The sequence below is a fragment of the Eriocheir sinensis genome, chromosome 44, assembly GCF_024679095.1.
Source record: "Eriocheir sinensis breed Jianghai 21 chromosome 44, ASM2467909v1, whole genome shotgun sequence".
Classification (NCBI taxonomy): domain Eukaryota; kingdom Metazoa; phylum Arthropoda; class Malacostraca; order Decapoda; family Varunidae; genus Eriocheir; species Eriocheir sinensis.
The window spans coordinates 10,817,527-10,842,481 of record NC_066552.1 but is presented as its reverse complement, the minus strand read 5'-3'; the positions used below and the strand labels follow the sequence as shown (position 1 = coordinate 10,842,481).

Sequence of the window (24,955 nt, the reverse complement as noted above, 5' to 3'; positions counted from 1 at the left end):
ATATTTTGTTTTCCATATCATCTCTTCCTTATGATATTGTACATGGACATGTGCATTGTGAACTGTGCTGCCGAGTTACAATTTTCAATAATCCCTGCTGGCAAACAAGTAACAATAATGATAATAATGATAATAATGATAATAATGATGATAATAATAATAATAATAATAATAATAATAATAATGATAATAATAATAATAATAAAGTAATAATAATTTGGTACAAAAATTACTCCTAATCTCCATGAGAACTAATGTCCACTCAGCTTTGACTGACTGCTAATTAATGGTTCCCGCAGGCTGCCAGGTAGAAGTGTTGTCTTGGACGGGTGTTGAACAGGTGCTGAAGACTGCCGGTGATGTGGTCAGCATGAGAGGGCAGTGGCACACCCAATGCTCCTGGAAACTACTGACGACAAGCCACCAGCATGTAGCGCCAGGCCGTGTTAAATAAGTTTCAATCCTATAGCCCCAGCGCATTACCATCAGTCTTACAGATACACAAAACACCTTAGGGGCATGTTAGCCAATTTGTATGCCACCATTCCAATTAATACTTGTACGTATCAGAAAAATATCTACTACTAGGTATGAAGACAAGCTCTCAAAGATAAAGGTTAGGTTTGGAGCATATGCTATAAGCTGCACGTGGCTGTGGTGCTCATCTCTGCACCATTGGCCCTTGAGCCTGAGGTGGGCAAGAACTCATTAACCCATAACACAGGGCAAGTGCATCATCCAGGATACCACAGTTTACCTTCCCTAGGTTTCCAGACGTACCCAGTTATTGACCATTCCAAAAAGAAGGATGAACAGCTGGGTGGACTGTGTGATGACTGCCCAGGCCGGGATTTGAACCCAGGCCCACAGATTCATAGTTAGGCACACGAACCACTATGCTATGTAAATGCACATCTCATAGATAAACATCATTTTAGCAGTAGTAAATTTCCTTAGTAGCATTTTCAATAGTGATTTTTATTTCTGAGTACTAATTGTAATGGTGCACAGAAACTGGCTAAACAATCCTTCAACACCATCAGTTGTTGAATTAAGTTATACAACCTGCAATGACGTCTGCCCTCAACACACAACACAGACACTATGTGCTTCCTATACACGCTTGCCTAAAAAAGCTGCAAGGTAAATAAAGTTAGTCTGCAAGGTAATGAAAAGACACCTTTTACTATGATTTTCTATCCCTCCTTGATTGCAATAAACTTTTAGACGTACACTTGATTTACTTGACTTGATATGCCGCACACACAGTTATGGGTGTACCTTATAAATAGTCATTATACACACTGTTGCAAAGGTCAGACACAGTAAGCAGTCAAAGCACATAGAAATCCTACCTAGAAAGAGACTCACAGGTAAAACACACACACACACAGACACACACACACACACACACACAGACACACACACACACTCACAGACAAACAGCACCTATTCTAAAAGGCCTACAGCACCTTGCACCAGCACAAAACATTACAAACACACACACACACACACACACACACACACACACACACAAGCACACACACATGCACATTAAGAGGCCGTCATTGAGTTATTCAAATCACAAAGGCGAAAGAGACTTGGGAATGTTGGTCCAGGATAGTTTGCCAGCCCAAAAACCACATTAATATGACTGTAAGAGAGACCTACAAACTGTTCACAAACTCAAGTGCTTAAGTGTGCCATTTTAAAACATGAACAAGGAGATGAAGAAATTCAGAAGCCCTGATGAGCCCCAGGTTGGACTATGCAGCAGTTCTTTGGTTTGCACACAAAAAAGATATGTTTAAAGAATAAAAAAGAGCTACAACCAAGATGTTCTTTAGCCTTATGAATCTATCGTATAGAGAAAGACTGGAAAAGCCGAGGTTTACAAAACGTGGAAGACGGAAGAGAGAGAGAGAGATAACATGACTGCACCATTCAGGGCAATGGTGGGAGTAGACAAAAGTGAAATAGAGAATTGATTTGCAAGGGATAAAAAAGAAATAGAAGACATGGTAACTGGAAAAGAAAAGGAGCTTGAAGGTTATCAAGAAACTCAGTATTCCACATAGATGCACTAGCCCGTGGAATGGCCTGGACGGGGATAACTTCCAGTCCAAAGCCTCGCATGAATCTAAAGCAAAGTTGACCAACAGAGTCACAAAGACCGGACCCCACGAGCGAAACTCATTTCTTGTAGTACATAATCACAACTAGGTAAATACACACACACACACACACACACACACACACACACACACACACACATACACTTGTACAGCATCGTTGCCACTTTTTTGTGGAAACACTATAAATAAGACCATAAAAATATGACAAACATGTGGGTGAAAATCTTTATAATACCTTCAGACACTGGTTTTGGAAAGGAAGAAACAAGCTATAAAATCTAGCATACTCCTGGCTACCAGAATCATTAATTAATTAAAAGACCTACCAAATGATCAGCAAGAAGGAACTCAAAATATGATATACATATTCAACAGTTAAAGGTCCCACACCAGTGATATGTACAGACAAAGCTTTTCTAATATCAAGACATGGATACCCTGGACTCGCTGTTGAAGGTTTGCCATCGGCTTCCCTCAAATAAAAAAGGCTATTGGCAATATCACCAAAAACCTCTGCTGAAAACTAACAAAGAACACTAGTCCAGCCTTACTGGGCCCTCACACTTTCATATGCTTCAGCTACAAATTCCCTTTAGTATTTGCGATACATTTGACCAAAACCTTTTGTTAAAAAGTAAAAAATCTACGTTAATTTAATGAGAATATTTTTGATCAACGCAGCTCCATTATCTGCTATTTTCAACTGCCTAGCCATAAATTGCATACATTATTTGTGATATGAATAATTTGAAGTTTCTGAAAACCACACACAAACTAAAGGACTCAATATTCAATGATTACCCCCATTGAGTCAATTGATATAGCTCAGTATCAGCTAAGTTATCATTTGTCTTTGATTGCCTGGATACAAATTGCTTTCAGTATTTGTGATATGTCTGACCTGAAGCCCACAAACAGATGGTATTCACAAGTCACCCACAGAGGTCACTGATATGGCTAAGTTATCAGTTGTTGTCACTTAGGTACAAATTTGCTTCATTACTTGACATGTGACCTGGAACCAGTATAACCCATCCACTCACAGTACTGTTAAACCCAAGAGACACAAGATTTTAAGATAACAGCCACCCACGCCCAGACATCAGCACCATCAGCACCAACACAAACAACCAGGCTGGTGCTCGAGCTACACCAGCACCACCAGCACCACCAAGGTCCGTCACTGTCAGAGCTGCCATATTGTCAGTGGAGGAGGAAGAGGAGGAGGAGGAGGAGGAGGAGGAGGACTTGCCTGCTGAGGGGCCTTGGTAGCCGCTGACACATGGGAGTGGCTCAGTCTTGGCGGCCACCCACTCATAGCCTCTCGTCCTGCTCTGCACCTTCAGCTCCCCGCCCACCACCTCCCTCACACGGGCATGGTAACTGTTCAGCCACTGGCACTAATATGAGAGACACCTGTTAACCTACTAACCCACTACAGCATAAGCATCCAAACTACCATTAATTTGCTACCACATATGCATTCACACACTAACAAACCATTAATTTGCTACCACATATGCATTCACACACTAACAAACCATTAATTTGCTGCCACATATGCCTTCACACACTAACAAAGACACTAGAGCAGCATTTCTTGACCCACAGTGATGAAACTTTTTAGTGGCTGCTGGAAATGGGCCAAACACAATGAACTGTTTGGAAATATGGGCGACACCACTAACGCTTCTTCAGAGGAACTTCCCAAAGAATTGCCTCTTTTCTGATTGTTTTTGTATGCTGATTACACTTTTGTTCTCTTGCTTTTAGAAAATAAGCATGATGAATCATTAAATATATTCTATTTGCTTTATGGTGGTGTGGCAGCTGTATTCTGTATTTGTAACTAAGCCACAGGGAGGTACTGGGCTGATTATACCTAAGATGCATTGCCAAGATCAGAGAAGGTTCAGAAACACTGCTCTAGAGTACAAAATTCTATGCATCCTCTTAACTTGCTACCTATCACCCAATAGTATTTTATTTAATAAGCCTTCATATAACCATCAATTCACAGCTATGCGACTATTTTAGTGGAGCCAATCTGAGTTTTTGCTTCCTAGATGCTAGAATGGCGTGTCTTTCTTTTTGGATAACAGGTTTGACTATCTGTTAAGACTACTTCATGCGCTACCATGATATTAAACAACCCATTGCTCCCACATCAGAATAAACTACAAAAGGAAAAATATGCCCCTATGTAAGCCTTCATAGAGTTTGAGAAACAAGACTGCACAAAAATCCTTAACATATTTCACAGTTTTCTGTACTGTATTGTAGTCTATCAACCTTTTACTTTATACTATACCATCTGCATATTCAGGAGCCCACAGATCCCCTACTTAACCACAAACCTTCATCAGAGGACTAGAGAAACCATGCAAAATCCCATCATTTAGCAACCTTATGATGGACACCAGGGACTTAAAATGACATGTTCCCTCGAGTATCATTAAAAAACTATGCTATATATGCTGGAAAAGGAGAAAAACAAGCTTCAGGAACCACCTTTACAAGAACATGCAGGATAAACTTAGAATAAAGCAACTCTTACCTGTCTGGCAGTGAGCATGGAGGCATTGATGAGGAGAGGTTCAAAGGGCACCAAGGTCACAGGTTCAAACCCGAGGGACTGCTTGTCAAAGTGATACTGTGGACAGAAGATATTTTAGTGGAGCCATTCTAGGAGTTTTTGCTTCTCAACTGCTAGAATAAATGATAACTTAGTCCCCCTTGTAATGATATAATAACCTCTTCAATGGTAATCTAGCCCTCCATAACCAGGTAATGTACATAATAGCTGCTGTATATATATGTGTATGCCTGTGCGTTGTGTATCTTCCCGTAAAGAGTGTTGGGCACCTACCGGGGTCTTCTTGGTCACCACAGTGAGGATGTTCTCCAGGCGGATGCCAAACTCTCCGTCCTGGTAGAAGCCCGGCTCTGTGGGGTGTGTCGAGGGGGAGTGAATGACTTGCAGAGGCATTTTTTTCTCTCATCACCTCAAAAATTCAAAATAATCCTCTATATATTTAAGTTATTTTTATCTAATTTTAGAAAACGAGATGTAAAGTAATTTGTGCAAAGTGAAATAAGTATTGCATGGGACTTTCAACTTTGAATTTATACATCATGGATTTTTGTTTATTTTTCCGCTTCATTTAGTGCTGATACACGAGTGAGATTAATTTAACATATCACAAGACAAACAATGCAAAGAGTTTTCTAATCAGCATCTAAAATCTGTTAACATGACAATAATTATAATGAAAAATAATTGCATTAGGTGAAAAGACAACTCACAGGAGAAACAAACACTTTCAACAGATAGGAGGTGTGGCAGAGGGGCAGGCAACTTACCGTGTGAGCCGAAGTAATTAATGTCATAAGTCTTGTCGAAAGCTAAAAAAAAAAAAGGTGAGTGATATTAACTGTGACTGAAGACAAAACTACATACAGGTGCAGACTGATGATACAGGTGGAAGAAGGCATCGAACAGGTGGATAACAATGAAATAATGTGCTAAACAACGGCATGCAGGTAAACACATACACAGAAATACAGAAACGGAAGAACATTGGCGGAAAAGTCTACGGAGTCATCATGCCACATTACACATACATGAACTTCATCTTTTCAGGTTCATTCAGTTTTACTCTCAGGAGGAAGAGCTCAGGGAAAACGACAGTAGCAGAAGGAGGGGAAAGAATACTGACAGATGAAATAAGAAGGGGAAAATAAAAACTCCAAGTATAACAAGATAATAATGACTGATAGAAGGAAATGAAGACATGAGAGGATGATTTAATATTCGAAATAGAATATGAAGGGAAGCGTAACAGAGGCAGAAAGATTACTGATGAAATATAAAGTCAAGAATAAGGAATATAAGTAAAACAAGGCATAAAGGACAGCAGTAAGAGGGGCAACAAGTGATATGAGGGAAAACTACTGGAGTCAAATAAAAGTTAAAAAGAAAATTCTGTCACTCTGGAGATCATGTTGGCAGTGCAGGAAGACATGTTGGTGTGGCTGTCTGGCAAACAAGAGGTGCTGGTGTGATGTGCAGAGGAAAAAAAGTGCTGCTTCTGCATGCATAGATCAGGATCCTGCTACATCCTGGAGACTAGCAGCGGCTGGCGAGTGGCAAGGTACACTGCAGGCACAAGAATAAAAACACATAGCATGAGGGTGTTCACACTGCCTCATCATTTACCATCAGAGAAGAAATGTCCAACTTCGAAGGCATGTTCCTCACCGCCATAAATTCTGACCTGTATGGGAGCTGCCGAGGCAAGAAAATTACATATATTGGAGGCAAAATATGATGAAATAAACATTAACCCGGTAGCAGCGACGGGCCAAATTTGTGGCTTTACTGTGTAGCAGCGACGGGCCAAATCTGTGCCATGATTTAAGCCCCCCAAAATAAAGGATACATAAACTGATCACAAATGCTTTGATATATATTATGAAATGGTTTGTGTGAGTGATGATTTTTTCTCATTTTTCTTGCTTAGAGGGACCATTAAGAAACATGATCCCTGCTGCTACCAGGTTAAAGGGAAATAATAATAGTAAAATGATACATGTTTCAACACCCTTTGATATACAAGGTACATTTTTTTTTTAGAAATATCAATAAATAATCTGATGAATGTATGTATGTATGCTTTTACAGTAACATGAGGCCAAAAAAGGCACTATATAAAAAAAAAAGCCCCCCACAAGCACTGTATTAAGTATGTATGTATATACCTATGTAGGAAATCTAAGTTAAATATCAACACAGTAACCCAAGATAGCTATGTAATTAAGCATGTAAGAATGTATGTATGTATGAATGTATGTTCCTCTTAACACACTCACCTTCATGCACATTCAGGAACATCCCAATCCCATGCCCTGTCCCGTGCCTGTAATCGAGTCCCACGGCGTACAGGTGTCTGCAGGTGGGAGAGCCAGGTGAGAAGACGTACAGGTGTGCAGGGATATTTAGGAGATAAAAAAAGGAAGGGTTGAGAAGAGAAAAGATAGGAGATGGATAGAGAGGGAGAGGAGATGATGGTGTGAGGGGACAGAGAACTGGTCAGGGTGGAAAGATGATGGAAGAAAGGAGAGAAAATGAAAGGGAGAGAAAAAGGCAGAAGAGGAAATGAAAATATGGGGTGAGCAGAGAGAGAGAGAGAGAGAGAGAGAGAGAGAGAGAGAGAGAGAGAGAGAGAGAGAGAGAGAGAGAGAGAGAGAGAGAGTTGACGAGAAGGAAAATACAAGGAGAGGAAGGCAGGAAGCAGGGAAGTTGAGGGGAAAATGTGGTGTGAGGGAGAAAAAAAAAAAAATATGGGAAACATGAGGAACACTCTTTCTCTCTCTCTCTCTCTCTCTCTGGTGTGAAAACGCCAGTGACTTTTTTCCTTAGGCCTTAATTAAAGTTGGTGCAAGGAAAGAAAAAAATAGACAGCAACAACAAAGGCAACAAGTGTGTGTGTGTGTGTGTGTGTGTACCTTCTGGCGAGGATGTCCACGTCTGTGTCCCCGGTGCCCTCAGGAAACACCAGGCTGGCCAGATCTATCGCGCCCATCAGCACGCGGGTGTAGGCCTCCACCTGCAGGGGCGTGGGCGTGCCGTAGTGCAGGGTGCGAGTGACGTCTGTGGTGCCATCTGTGGGTGGGAGAAGAGACTGGGTAGGGTGGCAAGTGATGAGATGGGAGGTTAGGTTAGACGTGGTTAGCTCAGGAGTGATTGGGAAGGGTGAGGGAAAAAGAGGTAAAGGTAAGGAGAGAAGAGGTAAGGAAGAAATGGTTAAGTGTTGGTAAGGGAGAAATGGAGGAGGGTACTGTAGGTATTGGAAAGGGAGGGTTAGGTTAGATGATGGTAGAGAAAAACTGGGGGAAGGTACTGTAGGTTTTGGAATGGGAGGGTTAGGTTAGATGATGGTAGAGATGGGGGAAGGGTGATGGAAGACGAGAACGCAAGGAGAAATGGGAAGTGAGATGGGAGTTTGGCAGTGAGATGAGGTGGGGAAGTGTTTGGTTAGGATAGCAGAGCAGAGGTAAAGGAAGGCAATGTAGGAGGGAAACGAGAAGGAGAAGGAGGAGGAGTTTAAACAATGGACCTTTAAACAACTCATTATAATATCCCCACATCCCTCTCTACACAGCTTTCTCCTGTCTTGCCTCGCTCCCTGTCACACGCTACCTCATGATAGGGACGAGAAAACACACGAAGGGGAGAAGACACTGCAACGCTAATTTTTAAGAGTGGAGACTCATTCTGGCTGTGGCTGGAAGCAGACTAACCACCAAGGGGACGACTGACTGGGGCACGTAGATGGAAATGGCCGAATAGGTTTTAAAGACATCACCATTTCTCCAGGGAACCAGACCTCGGTGTTTATCAAGAGTGTGGCTGTGTTTTCTTGGAGTCTCTGCCTACATAGACTTTAAGAATATGAGAATGATGGTCCTTTAAATTAACCGAGTCTTCATGATCCGCCGACGACCGAGTATAGGAAAGGTTCAAGTTCAACTAACGAACCAGCGAACCACTGAGCCCGACCCAGCGGCCATTATTTGTACGTCAGGAGGTTCGGTTGTTTCCATACCCTTTCTTTTTCTACCTTCCCTCCTCTATCTTTCCTCCCTTTCACCACTATTCCCTTTCTACCCCTTCCTTCTTTCTCTCCTTTCTTCCATCCCCCGACCATTCCCTTAGATTCCTCTCCTTCCAGACCAGATATGAACACAAAAATGATACTTACGACGGATATGACAAACCTAATGACCTGCAAATCGTTTATAGAGGCAGTCCACGTCAGCGAGATATGAGATAAGATGTTGGTTTAACAGAGCCGGCTATGAAAGATTGTATAGAGTGAAGGATAGTGATGGGACGTTTTAATGGTGAACTACACACACACACACACACACACACACACCTTTGTACTGTCCGCCCGAGTCCAGGAGGTAGAGGGAGTCCTGGGTGATTTGCTGGTTGGTCTCCTCGGTAGGCGCGTAGTGTACCACGGCGCCGTTGGACCCAAAGGCGCTGATGGTCTCGAAGGAAATGCCCATGAAGTCAAGTTGCTGGGCCCTGAATTCCGCTAGACGCTCCGCAGCCGAGATCTCGCTCCAGTACCTGCCGGCCACTATCTGAAGGAGGCGGTGAAGGAGGCGATGAGGGAGGAGAGGGAACCAGGGAGTGAGGAGAGGAAAAAGAGGAAAGAATAGGAATGAATGCCTGACGGTAGATGATGAAAGGACAGAGGGCAGCGAAGAGAGAATTAAGAGACAGGGAAGGAGAAATGAAACGATAGTGAAGGAGATAAAATGGAGGGAGGGAATGAAGAAAAGGGAAAATAGGAATGAATGCCCAACGATAGATTTAAGGGACAGAAAGCAGTGAAGAAAGGATTGAAGGAGGAAAAGTGAGTAAAGGAGGGAGAGAAAGAGAGTAAAAGAGGTTGAAATGAAGGGAGGATTGTGTGAACAGAGGAAAGGATATAGGAATGAGTGCTGAACGGAAGAGATTCAAGGAACAGATGCCGGTGAAGAAGGTCCCGATCGCGATTGAGGGAGGAAGAATGAGTGAACGAAGGAGGGAAAAAGGGTGGAGAGAAAAGATGGATGGAGGGTTATGTGAAAAGAAGAAATGTTAGCCAGGGACAAAAAGGAACCAAGGAGAGAAGGAAGGGAGGAGAAAGGAAATGATTTGTGAAGTGAGGGATGGTGGCAGGGAGAGAGAGCAAAGGGAAACACGATGCAGGGAATGAAGGAAAGGAAGAAAGAGAGGAGTGAAGAGAGAGAGAGAAGGAAGATGGAAAGGCAATGCAGTAAAGCGAAATACATAAATAACGATGAGAAGAATGAAGATAAACGGACGAGAAGATAAAAACAAACAGCAAGGCAAGAAAAGGAAATTAAGAGAGAAAGAAAAAAATGGAAAAAAAGAGAATGGAATGAGAAAGGTAAAAATAATGAAAGAAAGAAAAAAGGAAATAAGGGGAGAGGAGAAAGGCGATAAAAAGAAGGAAAGTAAATGGATGTGAAGAGAGAGAAGGGAAAATAAAGACAGGAGGAAACGGAATCACACACACACACACACACACACACACACACTAACCTCCCCCCCCCCCCTCCCTCCCCCGCCAACACACTCAAATTAACCCCCACCATTCACCCCCTTCACAAACACAAACACTAACCCCCCCTCTCCCCCCCCCCCAACCTCCAAACACCTCTTCCCCCCTCACCTCGATCTCCAGGTAGGACAGGAAGTCGCAGAGGGCTACGGCGTCCTTCACGTGTGCCTTCATCATGCCCTCCGACTCCACCAGGTTCTTCCGCGCCTTCATCAGTAGCACAGGCGAGGTGTCCTTCATCCGCAGCTCCTCGGGTACCTGGGCGCCGCGCGGACAGGTGAGAGCAGGTAAGCATCTTGGTAAACACTGCTATTACTGCTACTACTACTACTACTACTACTACAATTTTTTTTATGGTAAGGGTTAAAACAAAGAAAAAAACAAAGAAAAAACACTAACCTCTCAGTTAATAAAAGCAAACAGAATGAGTGGTCAGTTTTGGGTTACTACTACTACTACTACTACTACTACTACTACTACTACTACTTCTATATTTTTCGCTTCTACTGCAATGCCTTTCCATCCTCCTTCCTTTTCTCTCTTCCTTTCCTACATTCGCCGCATTGTGTTCCCTCTGCCCTCCCTCCCTCCCTCCCTCCCTGCCACCATCCCTCGCTTCACAAATCGTTTCCTTTCCATCTTTTTTCTCTTTTCTTTCTCTCCTTTGCATCTTTTTTCTGCTGTAACATGACATTTACGGGATAATTTTTTTTCTTTTTCACACATTCCTCCCTCCATTTTATTTTTTTCACTTACTAAAACTACTACTACTACTACTACTACTACTACTACTACTACTATTACTAAACGCAGAGAAACGAAGAAACATATAATAATGAAAAAAATAGGAATGTGACGCAGATTTCTGGAATACGTGAATTTCATGAATGAGTGAGAAATAAGATCATGGAGAAATACAACTTAAAGAAAATACAGTAACAATCACGAAAACTATCAAAAAATGCTGAAAACTAGAAGAAGAAAAAAAGGAAACAATGCAAAAACACAAGAGGTTACCGAGAAAGGAAAAAATGTGATACGAAAACAAATTAGAAAAGTTCTGAATCCAGTTTCAATTCTTTTCTTCCTGGAGAGAGAGAGAGAGAGAGAGAGAGAGAGAGAGAGAGAGAGAGAGAGAGAGAGAGAGAGAGAGAGAGAGAGAGAGAGAGAGAGAGAGAGAGAGAGAGAGAGAGAGAGAGAGAGAAAGTTGCACCGGGTCCTTAAAACTGATAAGACCCACGAAAACCTTCCCCTTAAGACCCATTTCCTGAAGATGAATGGGGAAATATGAACCTTAAGTCATCTATAAAAGGTATAAGTGGACGAATAACGATGATGGTGGCGTTGGTGGTTGGTTTATACCCTTATGATTTTACACGGAACCCTGATAACTACTACTACTACTACAACTACTACTGCTACTACTTCCTTTCGTCAATTCAATACAAAATCACTACTACTACTACTACTACTACTACTACTACTACTGCTACTACTACTTCTACTTCCTTTCGTAAATGCAAAACAAGACAGCTCCTACTTTTACCACATTTCACAGTCTCAATTTCTTTCTCTTCCTCCTCCTCCTCCTCCTCCTTCAGCATACTCACGGCGGAGAAGACAGCGTAGGAGGCGCCCCCGGAGTAGGAGTACTTCCCCCCTACCATCACCTTCTTCACGTTGTTCCTTACTTTGAGCGCTCGCAGGCTGTCGAGAACGGCGGCGTAATCGTTGATGCTGGGAACGAGGGAGAGAGAGTTCGAGGTTGTTGGGTTCGTAGAGAGGGAGAGAGGGGGAGGGGTAGGAGGAGGTCAGAGAGAGAGAGAGAGAGAGAGAGAGAGAGAGAGAGAGAGAGAGAGAGAGAGAGAGAGAGAGAGAGAGAGAGAGAGAGAGAGTACAGGAAACACGGAAAACGAAAGAGGAAAGGAGAAATAGAGGGAGGGAGGGAGAGGAGGAGAGAGGAGGGTCGTTCTTAGAGAGTGAGGAACAGAGGCCACAAATGCAAAGTAGAGAGTAAAGAAAGAGAGAGTAAAGTAAAACCGAGTAAAGAGGAAGCGAGGAAGAAAAGAGAGAAAGGGAAAACAAAGAACACACAAAAAAAGAGAAAAAAAAGGAAAAAGAAAAAGGAGGTTAGAAAAATGAAAGAAAACAAATCAAGCTAAAACAATTAAGATACAGAAAGAGGGGAAGGGTAGAAAAAATTAAAAAGAGAAAAAAGAAAGTTACGAAAATAGGAGAAATGATAAAGCAAAGTAAGACAAGAAAGAAAAGAGCGGTGGAAAAGATTACGAGGCAGAAAAAATGAGTTCACAGAAATGCAGAGGAAGGGAGAGGAAGGAGGGAGGGAGGAAGACGAGGGAGGAAGGGAGAGGAGTGATGGAGGAAGGGAGGGAGGAAAGTCAGAATTATAATGGAAGGCCTTTTAAGAGGGAGGGAGGGAGAGAAACAGATCAAGGGAGAGAAGGAGGGAGAGTGACAGGGAGGAAAATGTGTAATCGTTCATGCTGTCAGGAGGAGGAGGAGGAAGAGGAGGAGGAAGAGGAGGAGGAGAAAGAAGAAAAAAAGATGAAAAGTAGAAGGGAGATAAATCGAAGGAAAGAAAAAAAAAATGACAGAAAACACGTAAAATGAGAGACAGGGAGGGAAAGAGGAAGGGAGGGAGGAAACAGAGAGAGGGAGAGGGAAGGAGCGGAAGGTGGAGGAAGGAGATAAGAGATGGAGGAGGAGGAGGTGGAGGAAAGAGGAGGAGGAGGAGGGAGGAGGGGAGAGAGGAAATATGGGACAAATAGTGGAAGATAAGGTGAGGAGAAGAGAGAGAGAGAGAGAGAGAGAGAGAGAGAGAGAGAGAGAGAGAGAGAGAGAGAGAGAGAGAGAGAGAGAGAGAGAGAGAGAGAGAGAGAGAGAGAGAGAGAGAGAGAGAGAGAGAGAGAGAGAGAGAGAGAGAGAGAGTCCACCACACAAAGCAAAAGTCCGAGAAGAGAAAAAAGCAAAACACACACGCACACACACACACACACACACACATGATCAATAGGCAGAGGTTAGCGTGTGTGTACGTAATTCCCTCTCATGTAGACACAAACGTACACAGCTGCACACACACACACACACACACACACACACACACACACACACACACACACACACACACACACACACACACACTGCCCTCTCTCCCCTCTCCCTTCCCCCTTCCTCCCCTTCCTCTGCTTGACACCTCATCAGTCTCCCCTTCCATGACAAGTGACGAGGGGAAGGGGAGGTGGGGAATGAGGTGAAATTAAGGGGAATTGAGGGAAGGGGAGAGTGGGGAGAAGGGGAAATGGTTGGGGACTGACGGGGAGGAAAAGGGGAGAAGGAAGGGAAGGGAAGGGGAGGTGTGGTATGAGGTGAAATTAAGGGGAGAGTGGCAAGAAGGGGAAATGGTTGGGGATTGACGGGAAGGGAAAGGGGAGATGGGAAGGGAAGGGGAAGTGAATTGGTATGTGAGGGAGGAAATGTGTGGGAGGAAGAGGAGGAGGAGGACAGAAATAAGAGGTCAGGAAATGTAGAAAAAAAGTACAAAAAAGGAAGGGAAGGAAAATAATATGATGGAACGCAAGGAAGTGGAAATGATTTAGACAGAAAGGGAAAATTTTTTGAAGGAAAGAAAAAAATAGCAGAAAAAAAAATCAAAAGAAAAAAATGAAGGCCTACATGACGCAGAGAGAGAGAGAGAGAGAGAGAGAGAGAGAGAGAGAGAGAGAGAGAGAGAGAGAGAGAGAGAGAGAGAGAGACGGCCTTCACCTTTTTTCTCCCTTAATTCCCTTCTTATGACCTTTCCTTCCCTTAAGATTGATTATGTTCCGTGATCCTTCCTCATTTGGGTACATATTGCAGACTCCTCCTCCTCCTCCTCCTCCTCCTCCTCCTCCTCCCCTTTCTTTTCCTATATCTCCAAAATCGCCAATTCCCATTTTCTTTTTCTCTAATACCTTCTTTCTCTTTTTGTCATTCTTTTCTCCATTTCCCTTTCCTCTCTTTTCTCATTACCTTTAGTTTCCTCCTAAATTAACTCTCTCTCTGTCATTTTTCTTTAACTCCGTCTCTTCTTTACATTTTTTAATTTCTTCCTTCTCTCCTCCTCTTCCTCTCCTCCATCTTCTTCCTTTCCTCTTTTTTTGTGTGAATTTATGTATGGGAGTCTGTTCGTGAGTGCGTGTGTGTCTGTCTACCAGTGTATATGTGAGTTTACGTGTAATTCACCACGGCCTGATCACGAGTTGGACTCGCTTTCGCCAGCAGGTATCCTCACGACGTGAGCAAGTGCTCATTTTGTCGATCTCTGGGTACTGCCAGGACCTCACACACCACACCCCCCCATCCCACTTGCTCAAGGGAGGACAGTAACCACTCCTAGTCAACGGAAAGAATCCGGCCTGAGCGGGGCTCGAACCGCCGCCTGTTTGGCCGTGAAGCCTTGCAGCGCTGCGCTCTAACCGATTGAGCTACCAGAGCGGTGTGTGTGTGTGTGTGTGTGTGTGTGTGTGTGTGTGTGTGTACAAGTGTTCGTATTTACCTGGTTGTTGCACAGGATTATAATTTGTTTCGTTTTGTAGTCTTTTCATATCTACTTTAAACTATTTTTATTATTTTTTTATTCTTTGCTTGCATCACACCCTCGTTTAATTAATTCCAAGTATCAGCTCTTCCATGAGGGAAAATAGACTTCTGGACATTATTACCACATTTAGTCCTCTGTAACTTCTATTCATTCATTCGTTCACTCGCTCGTTCATTCGTTCATTCATTCATTCATTCTGTAGTTTGTTCTTCCATTCTTTCGAGCCAGATGATCCTCCCTGTGTGTGTGTGTGTGTGTGTGTGTGTGTGTGTGTGTGTGTGTGTACTCACGTGACACACTCCTTGCCCTGGCACTGGTTGACGTTGAGGTGGTTGTCCACGGCGGGCGTGATCTTGTTCCGCGGCACGTACAGCTCCACCTTGTCCTGCCACAGCAACACGTACCCGCGGAACACTGCGAGGACACGGACGGACACGGTTATTCACGTACACACACACACACACACACACACACACACAGACTGAATAAAAAGTGAGGAAGTGCAGCCTCCCAGACAGAACAACAAACAGATCAAGGGGATATGTTATACTCCTTCCTTGCTGTTCCTTTTTACTTTGTTTCTCGTCTTCCTTTCCCTCCTTTCCATTCTCTCTAAGAAAAATAGAAAAAAAGTTAAAATAAGAAAGCTTCACTAATAGTCCCCCCTTTCTCTTCCTTTTCCCTCTATATTTCTTCTTATTTATTCCTCTTTTCAGTTTCCTTTCCTCTCTCAAAGTAAGAACACACCCACCCACTAACCCTTGCACATATACTTACAACCCCCTACACAACAACACTCCCTCTTCCCATCCACAGCCACCCTACACACCCCTACACACACCCACACACACCTACACTCCACCACACACACCTGGGTTATAAGGTATGTCGGAGCCCCTCAGGTTGAGCAGCCAAGCCACCTCGTCCAGCGCCGTCACCACCAGCAGATCGGCGCCCTTGCTCACCATCTCCTGCCGCACCTCCTTCACCTTCTCCTCCCACGGCTTGCCTGGGGAGGAGGCGTGAAGGAAAACGGGTGAAGGACAGTGTGCGAGGGAGAAAATAGTTTGGTAGTTCTTATAATTAGAAAAAAAGTAAATGAAAACGGGCAAAGGAATGAACAGTGTACTAGGAAGACTAATGTTTGGTTTGGTAGTTGTTATAAATGTAGAGAAAGAAATTAATATAAAACGAACAAGGAAGAAAAAAAGTGATAGTTTTCGAAATAAAGAGAATAAACATTGAATACTAAGCAAGGCAGAAAAATGATTGGCAGCTTTCACATGGAAGAGAATGTAAAAAATATAAACAAAACACAATAGCTTTTACATGGAAGAACGGAAAATATATATTGAAGCAAGGAAAACAATTATATCAGATACATTTGACATCGAAAAACAAAACTAAACTGAATCAGGAACAAAACATAATTGAAGAAAGAGGAAAACAGTGAATAGGCATTTCCACGAAGGAGGAAATCAACAAAAAAAACTTACATAACGAAAAAATGCAAAAATCAATACACCCATTTAAAAAACAAGGACTATAAAGCAACCGATACTGACCTCTTTTCTGGCCACTCCTATTTGCTTATGCAGGAGCAGAGCCTAGCAGTTTTTTTCTTTGTTTATTGCCCTTGAGCTGTTTCCATTCCTATAGAAAATATAAATAAGACTACAAAACCCAAACAGCCTCGGTACAGCAGCCAGTTAAGGGAACACACCTGCAAACTGGGTCTCCAGCACGATGATCGGCTCCTCGGAGTACTTAGGTCTCTCGGTGTCCGGCCAAACCATGTCCACCAAGTTGGTCTCCTCCGCTACTAGGGTGATGTTGGCCTCTGAAGGGAAGAAAGGGGGTGAAGGGGATGAGAGGGGTAAGAGGGGAGACAGGGTTAAGAGAGGGGAAGGTGAATGAATGTGGGAGGAGGGGGGCAAGTATATGGGGGAGAGAGGGGGAAGAAGGAGGAGGGAGGAGAGAGGGGGATGAGAGAGGAGTAAGAGAAGGGAAGGTGAAAGAGAGGGAAGGGTGAACGAGGAGGAAAGCTGAAGAGAGAGAGAGAGAGAGAGAGAGAGAGAGAGAGAGAGAGAGAGAGAGAGAGAGAGAGAGAGAGAGAGAGAGAGAGAGAGAGAGAGAGAGAGAGAGAGAGAGAGAGAGATGGAGGGAAAGTAGACGAGAAGAAAGAATGTGAGACAGAAAGAGAAAGAGAAAGTATAGGGAGATGAGACACACAGATAGACAGATGGATAAACAGATAGATAGAGAAACAAATGGACAGATAGAGAGAAAGGGTAAATAAAGAATCAAAAACTATTTGAAACGAAAAAGAAAAGCAATATGATGAATCTCTCTCTCTCTCTCTCTCTATCTATCTATCTATCTATCTATCTCTCTCAGGTGAAGCAGGTAAGAAATTAATAAAGAAGAATAAAGAAAAGGGAAAGTAATAAAAGTGAAAGGATGAAGAAAGAGAGACAGGTAAATTGACACACACACACACACACACACACACACACACACACACACACACACACACACCATCCCCTCCCTTCCCTTTCTCCCGCACTGTTTATACTCCACCCTCTCCCCTTCCTTTCCCTTCCCTTCCTCTGTTCTTGTTTCCCTTCACTTTCTCCTCCTTCTTTACTTTCTTCTCTTCTCTTCCTAATCCATCCCTTCCTTTTCTCCTTTTACGATTTCCTCCATCCTTTTGCTTTCTATTCTTTCACTTTCCTACCCTTCTCTCCCCTTCCCTTCTCAACTCTTCCTCTCCCCATCCTTTCCTTTCCCTTCTCTTCTTTTCAATTCCTCATATCCTTTCACTTTCTCTTCTTTTAATTCCTATTGCTTCCTACCTTCCCTTTCCTTTCCTTCCATTCCCTTTCCTACTCTTCCCATCGCTTCCATCCTTTCCCATCCTTTCCCTGCTTATCCCTTTCCCTTCCCTTTCCTTTCCTTCCATTCCCGTTCCTACTCTTCCCATCGCTTCCCTCCATTCCTACCCTTTCCCTGCTTATCCTTCCCTTCCCTTTCTTTCCCTTACTTTTCTATCCCTACTCTTACCTTCTCTACTCTTCCTCTACCCTCCTCTTCCAATTCCTTCCTTTCTCATCTCCCCCTTCCCTCATCTACCATTCCATTGCCACCCGATCCATCCCATCCCGTCCCGTCAACTCACTGGCCAGGTCCTCGGCGTAAGACATCCAGCTCTCGGCACCAATGAGCTTCGGGTCCGCCCCCACCCTGACACCGGAGATCAGGGTGGATTGAAGCCACTCCACCATCTTGGGCACCTGTGGGGGGTACAGGGGTGTGGTGGAGGGGTGGAGGAGAATGGGTGTAGAAGATAAGAGTGGCGAGAAAAAGAGGAAGGGGAGGGATGCGTGACAGAAAAATGGGAAGGGTTTGTACAGAGGGGAGAGAGGAAGGGAGTATGGGATGAGGTGGAAGAGAAAGAGAAGGAATAGTAGAGAGAGGAGAGAGGATGGGAGAGGATGCAAAGGTGGAGGAGGAGAAGTATGAAAGCAATGGATGGAAGGTAAACAGATGAGGAAGGGAGTGGAAGGAAGTAAAGGAGATGCGTGAAAGAAAAATTAGAAGGGATTGTAAAAAGTGGTGAGAGGAAGGGAAGGGAAGAGAGGAAAATAAGGCGATGCGTGATAGAAAAATAGGAAGGGTTTGTACAGAAGGGGAGAGAGGAAGAAATGGAGGAATAAAATCGAAGGGGTATGAATATGGGATGCGATGGAAGAGACAGAGAAGGAGTCGTAGAGAGTAGAGAGCGAGGAAGGAATGATGGAGAAAGGGTGAAGGAATATGAATGAGGGATGAGGTGGAGGAGATAAAGCGTGGAAGTGAAAGGGAAAGGGAAGGAAGGGATTTGTGAGAGGAAGGCGAGAGGAAAAGAAGAAAGAGATTAAGAAAAAGGAGAGAAGGATGGGTGGGGGTGAAAGGTGTGAGGAAGAGGAGGAGAAAGGAAGGGAAAATATGTGTGAAGGTTATGGGGTGCAAGGAGACAAAGATAAGAGATAAGAGAAGGAGAGGAAAGTGAGGGGAGGGAAGGAGAGAAAAAAATAAAGTGAAAAAACATGTATTGATCAGGCGGAGGTGATGAAGAGAGAAAACGAGAGAACAGCAAAAAAGAAGAATTGAGAATGCGGAAAAGAGAGAAAGATAAGGGCAAGGAAAGGAGGAGGGTGATGAAAAAGAGAGAAAAATATGAGAGCAAGAGAAGAAGGTAATGAAGAATGATAAAAGAGGGAAGAAAGAGTAAGAAGAGTTGAGAATATGAATTTGATGCAGGAGCGAAAGAAAAAAGTGAGAGAAAGATGAGAGTAAGGAGAGAGAGGGAAGGGAGCGAGAATAAATAAAAAATATGAGCAAGGGAAGAAGGGAGATGATCAGGTGAAGGTAATGAAGCAAGATAAAAGAAAGAACAGCAAGTAAAGAATTAAGAGTGAGAATTTGAAGCATTCACGGAAAAAAAGGGAAAAAGAGACGAGAGACATCAGAGAGGGGGAAGAAGATGGAAAAAAGAGAGAAATATCGGAGCAAGGGAAAGAGAGAGATGAAAAAAAAGGAAAAGACGAGAGGAGGGAAGAAGGAGAGAGATGAAAAAAGTGAGAGAAAGATGGAAACAAGGATAGGGGAGGAGAAGAGGGAGAGAGAAAAAAAAAGTGATTGCAAACTATTGATAATCTACTGTGAAGGCTTTGTAAAGTTATTCTATCAAGGCAACGATGTAAAGCAACCCTCGGGAGACAATTTAGGTGATGAGAAATTAGAAAGTTAATTAGTTTATTGTAGACTAAAGGCGTATTGTCCCGCCCATCGCCGTGACCAAGGCAAGGGAAAAAAAAAGCTAAGTAGAAGAGCAAGCGATGTATCCTGACCTAACCTCAATGAACCGAATCTAACTTAACCGAACCAAATTTAGCACAACTTAAACCTAACCAACCAACCTGACGCAAATAAATTTAACCAAACCAAACTTCTATTTAAACCCAATCAACCCAGCTTAACCAAAGCTAACCAAACAAAATTAAACCAAATCTTGATCAAAGCCAACCAACCTAATCAAACCAAACCAAGCTAAAACAAACCTTAATCGAACCCAACCAACATAATATGACCAGACCAAACACAACTAAACCAAACTTTCATTAAACCCAACCAAAAATCCTAGCCACACCATACCAAACCCAGATTAAGTCCGACAAATCTAACCTAACCAAACCTAACCAAACTAAACCAAACCTTGATTAAGTCCAATTAACCTAATCTAATCAAACCTAACCAAACTTTGACCAAGTCCAACTAACCTAACCTAACCAAACTTTGATCAACCTAACCAACAAAATCAAACCAAACTGAACTACACCAAACTTTCGTCAAAACTTAACCAACCAAACCTAACCAAACAACGCCCAACCAAACCAAACCAAACCACACCCAAACCTAACCTAACCTAACCAAACCATACCTAAACCCAAACTTGAATCGAACCTAACCACGACTCTCCCATCTCCCTTCTTCCTCCTCTCCCTCTTGTACTCACGCCTGGGTTCTTCTGTTTCATGAGTAGCCAGGAACAGTCCAGCTGCTGGTCGGCCTGCAGGAAGTACCGCCCGTCCGTCCAGAGCGCCTGATTGTCCGCCGTCACCACCGCCGTGCCCGCGCTGCCCGAGAACCCGCTGATGTACAGCCGCCTCTCGTCCGCCGGGGCCACGTACTCACTCTGAAGAGGGCGAAGGAGGCGAGGCAGAAGGAGAAGGGAAGAGGGGAAGGTGGAGTGGTAGGAGGAAGGAGGACGAACAGGATCAGAAGAACGAAGATGAGGTGCAGCCGAGGGAATAGAGGAAGAGTAGTGGTGATAGTAATGGAAGAGGAGGAGGAGGAAAAGGCGGAATAGTAAGAGGAAAAGGAAGAGCAGGAAGAGGAAGATAAGGCGCAGGCAAGGGAGTTCAGGAAGAGTAGTGGCGGTCGTAGTAATGGAGGAGGCGCAGAAGGAGGAGAGGCAGGATGAAGAAGAAAAGGAGATGCCGGAAGAAGAGCAGGAGTGAGAGAAGTAAATGGAGGAGGAGGAGGAGGAGGAGGAGGAGGAGGAGGAGCCAAAATAATAGATAGAGAAAAGGACAAGGAGGAATGTTATTAGTAAATGGCTAACCAAATCAATGACTAACCGACTGACTGACTGACTGACTGACTGACTGACTGATTCTCTCTTACACCACAAAAAAAGTTACCGCATTCTAAATCACCAAAAAAAAAAAAAAATCGCATACACCTTCAATCCAGAGTAAGCCCAACACAGGTAAATGCCTCACACCTGCCTCACACCTGTCCTCACCTGGTGCTCATCGTCAGTAGGGATGATGTAGGCGTCCAGCTTCCGGAGTACCATCTCATCTCGCAGCCGTGCCACCCTGGAACATAGAAAACACCTGTGGAGCACCTGTGGAACTAACTGATATATTAACATTGGCATTCTACTGGCATTCGTTTTTATTTTTATTTTTTATAGGACCTGCGTGTTGTAGATTTTTTGCTTGTTAGCCCTCCGTCTGTTGCCTTCACCGTGGATAGAAAATATGTATACAGAGGGAGGTAAAGAAGTAGAAAAATAAGTCTAGAAAAAGGAAGGAAAAAGTGGATAGTATGTAGAGAGTAAGAAAGGAGAGAATGGATGGGGGTAGCGGATGAAGGAAGGATTGAACGGAAAGTAAAATTAGAAACGGAGAAAGTGAAAAATGAAAAATAAATAAATAACGAAGGAAGGAAGGAAGCAAAGGAAAGAAAGAAAAGAAAGAGAAAGAAAGACAGGAAAGAAGGAAGGAAGGAAGAAAAAAGAGAAAGAAAGGAAAGAAGGGAGGAAGGAAGATTAGTGGAAAGAAAACTAAGGCAAGGCAAGGAAGGATATAGAAAAGAAAATAAAGAATGAAAGAAGGATAAAAGGAAAGTAAGCATAAGGAATTCTATGTCAACTCCTCTTCCACTTTACATAATTACATTGTTGAGATAAAAAAAAAGTTAGACACAAAATTGAAATAGCAAAGTGAATCGTGGAGCAGAATATAAAAGCGAGTGTGTTAGAATATTAATACCGAGAACTGAATTTTGTGTCAGACAGTTCAAACAAGAAAAGAGCTTATAAATAGCGTGGAAAATAATAAACAAAGACTGATATGTCGAAAATGTTAATACTGTGAATGCTGGAAGCTGTTGTCACCCGTAAAAATAAAATAACAAATACTATGATAAATGAGTATGAATAAAAGGTAGAATAGGAGGCAGGTCAAGGTTGAAAGGATAGATATTACCAGGAAAAACAAAGATAAATGAAAGGAGACGTATTGAAAAAAAAAAAACAGTCATAGAAAAATAGAAAAAATACAGAAAATACGAAAAAAAGAACGCATGTGAGGTGGAATAGGTAGAAGGTCAAAGTTGAAAGTATTTAAATCGTAGAAAAATATATATGAAAGGACTGTAGAGAAATAAAACACAAAACCGTAGAAAAAAAAGGAAAATACAGAAAAAGGAAAAACATGCAACAGGTCAGAATGGAGCTTGTAAATGACATGAAAAAATATGGAATAAAAACTGGTGTGATAAAGAAAAAAATGTTAATACTGAGAGAGTTGGAAGCTGGTGTCAGACGGAAAAGAAATAAAATAAAATAACAAATAAAATGATAAATGATTATGATATTTTCTTTACTATATTCCTTCCTTGCCTTGCCTCAGTTTTCTTTCCACTAATCTTCCTTCTTTCCTTTCTTTTCTTTCTTTTTGTTTTTTCTTCCTTCCTTCCTTTTTTATCTACGGAGGATACGTAATTAGCGGAATAATATATGAAAGGAGATGGAGAAAAAATATGAAAAGAAAAAAGAAGAGCGATAAAACGATAAATGTAAATGAAAGAAATGAGAATATGAAAAAGGACAGAAAAATTATACAGGAAAGTAGATGGAGAAAAGATATATGAAAAAAAGAAAACAAAGCAAATAAAATGATAAATGAGAATGTATAAAAGGAAGGATTTGAAAATAGCAGAAAAGTGTATAGAAAAGAAAATGGAGAAAAAAAGATAAAAATAAAACAAACGAAATGATAAATGATGATGCATAAAAAGGTAAGATATGAAAATAGTAGAAAAATATAAATGAAAGAAAGTGGAGAAAAATTATTAAATTGCATGAAAAAAAATATAGAAAACAATAATTAACAGGTGAGGTAAAAAAAAAAGTTAAAAAAGCAGAAAAAATACATGAAAGGAAGGAAAGGAAGAAGAAAAGGGAACAGAGGAAAGAAAGCAAGGAATAAGAGAAGGAGGAAATAAGGAAAGTAAGTATAAGAAACTCCATGATAACTCTTTTTTTTTTCTTTTCTCTCTTTTTCTCTTCCCCTCTCCACTTAGAACAATTAACACCCCAAACAACAACAACAACAACAACAACAACAACAACAACAACAACAACAATAACAATGAAAATACACAAGGCAGGATGCAACAGGTCAACAGAATGGAAATAAAGGGAGAAAAAAAATATATATAACAGGAAATGTACGAGGGGAAAAAAATGATCCGGCTATGATTCAACAAAGAGCGAAAGGTCAAAGAGGTCAGGGGGATAACAGGTAACAGCAACCCTTTTAGCCTCCTCCTCCTCTTCCTCTTCCTCTTCCTCCTCCTCTTCCTCCTCCTCGAATCGATCGTAAGGACTGACAGACTAAATGAAAGCCAAATCCATAATACATAAATTCCTGCATTATAACGAGAGAGAGAGAGAGAGAGAGAGAGAGAGAGAGAGAGAGAGAGAGAGAGAGAGAGAGAGAGAGAGAGAGAGAGAGAGAGAGAGAGAGAGAGAGAGAGAGAGAGAGAGAGAGAGATTGGAGGAATTACCTATCACCCTTTTTCTATCAGTATCTCTTATCATCTTCACCATTTCTTATTATTTCTCACCCTTTTTTCCCCTTTCTCATCTTCCACTTTTTATATCACCCTAATCAGCCTATCTTTTTTTTCTCATCTTCCGCCCTTTGTCGCTAGTATCACCCTTCCTCACCCTTATTTTCCTGTTCCCGTCTACCACCCAAAGCATACTTATCACATTTTTATAATCTCATTTTTTTTCCTTTTATATTACACTCACTATCTCCTTTATTAACATTTTTACTGTTATCACCGTTTCATCTTATTCTTTTTTTTTTCATATTTCATCGTTTATATGAAAATAGCAGAAAAGTGTATAGAAAAGAAAATGGAGAAAAAAAGATAAAAAGATAAAAATAAAACAAACGAAATGATAAATGATGATGAATAAAAAGGTAAGATTTTAACGCCTTTTATCATTATTTATTACTTTCTTTATTCTTTTATCCTTTTATTACCGTCTGTCCTTTTTCCGCCCTCCTCTGACCTTTTTCACAAATCATATCACGCATCATATCCTTTCTCACTCTCTCTAATACCTTTCACACCCTTACCTGTCACCCTATCTACTCTTTTCTCACCTTCCATCCTTATTACCCTTTCCCTCGCCCTTCCCTTCCCCTTCTCCCTCTTTCTCACTCTTTTTCCCCATTTTCACCCTGCGTCAATTTTTCCTGCCCTACTCACCCTGTCTTATACCCTCTCCCTCTTTCTCACCCTGCCTCACCTTTTCCTCTTTCTCACACTTTTCCTCTTTTCTCAACTTCCACCCTCATCACTCCGTATCAGCCTTTTCCTCTTTCTCACTCTCTCCCACTCCCTCACCCTTTCTCTCACCCTTCCCACTCTTACCTGTCCCGCGTGTCCACCCTGTTGGGAGGCACATCTTCGGGGTTAACGTTCGGGCCGCACGCCGTCCTCTCATCCAGCGTCACCTCCCTCGTCACCCGCCGCTCACCCGCCCCCGCACCCGCCGCCTCGTCGTTCTCCAGGTACTCCACGCCCCCGCCAGGTAGGTGACAGCCATCCACCAGCACACCTGTGGATGGGAGGACAAGGTGAGGTGAGTGGGAGGGATATAGAAATAGATATATAGATAAATAGATGGATAGATATAGATATAGATAGATTAATGAATA

At 42.5% G+C, this 24,955-nt stretch overlaps 1 protein-coding gene across 2 annotated transcripts in view; it reads right to left on the bottom strand.

Annotated features, from left to right (window-relative positions):
• Window positions 1-24,955, bottom strand: part of LOC126980467 (uncharacterized) — a 76,566-nt gene that overhangs the window by 15,665 nt on the left and 35,946 nt on the right. For both annotated transcript variants that reach the window (XM_050830391.1, XM_050830393.1), the window contains exons 2-17: window positions 24,669-24,855; window positions 21,232-21,307; window positions 20,440-20,619; window positions 18,061-18,175; window positions 16,606-16,722; window positions 15,754-15,891; window positions 15,173-15,296; window positions 11,890-12,016; window positions 10,391-10,537; window positions 9,077-9,290; window positions 7,644-7,800; window positions 7,008-7,084; window positions 6,355-6,423; window positions 5,005-5,081; window positions 4,693-4,788; window positions 3,388-3,535 (exon numbers count right to left, since the gene is read on the bottom strand). In XM_050830391.1, coding sequence (XP_050686348.1) covers window positions 3,388-3,535; window positions 4,693-4,788; window positions 5,005-5,081; window positions 6,355-6,423; window positions 7,008-7,084; window positions 7,644-7,800; window positions 9,077-9,290; window positions 10,391-10,537; window positions 11,890-12,016; window positions 15,173-15,296; window positions 15,754-15,891; window positions 16,606-16,722; window positions 18,061-18,175; window positions 20,440-20,619; window positions 21,232-21,307; window positions 24,669-24,855 — 2,049 coding nt within the window. The remainder of the gene's footprint in view (window positions 1-3,387; window positions 3,536-4,692; window positions 4,789-5,004; window positions 5,082-6,354; window positions 6,424-7,007; window positions 7,085-7,643; window positions 7,801-9,076; window positions 9,291-10,390; window positions 10,538-11,889; window positions 12,017-15,172; window positions 15,297-15,753; window positions 15,892-16,605; window positions 16,723-18,060; window positions 18,176-20,439; window positions 20,620-21,231; window positions 21,308-24,668; window positions 24,856-24,955) is intronic.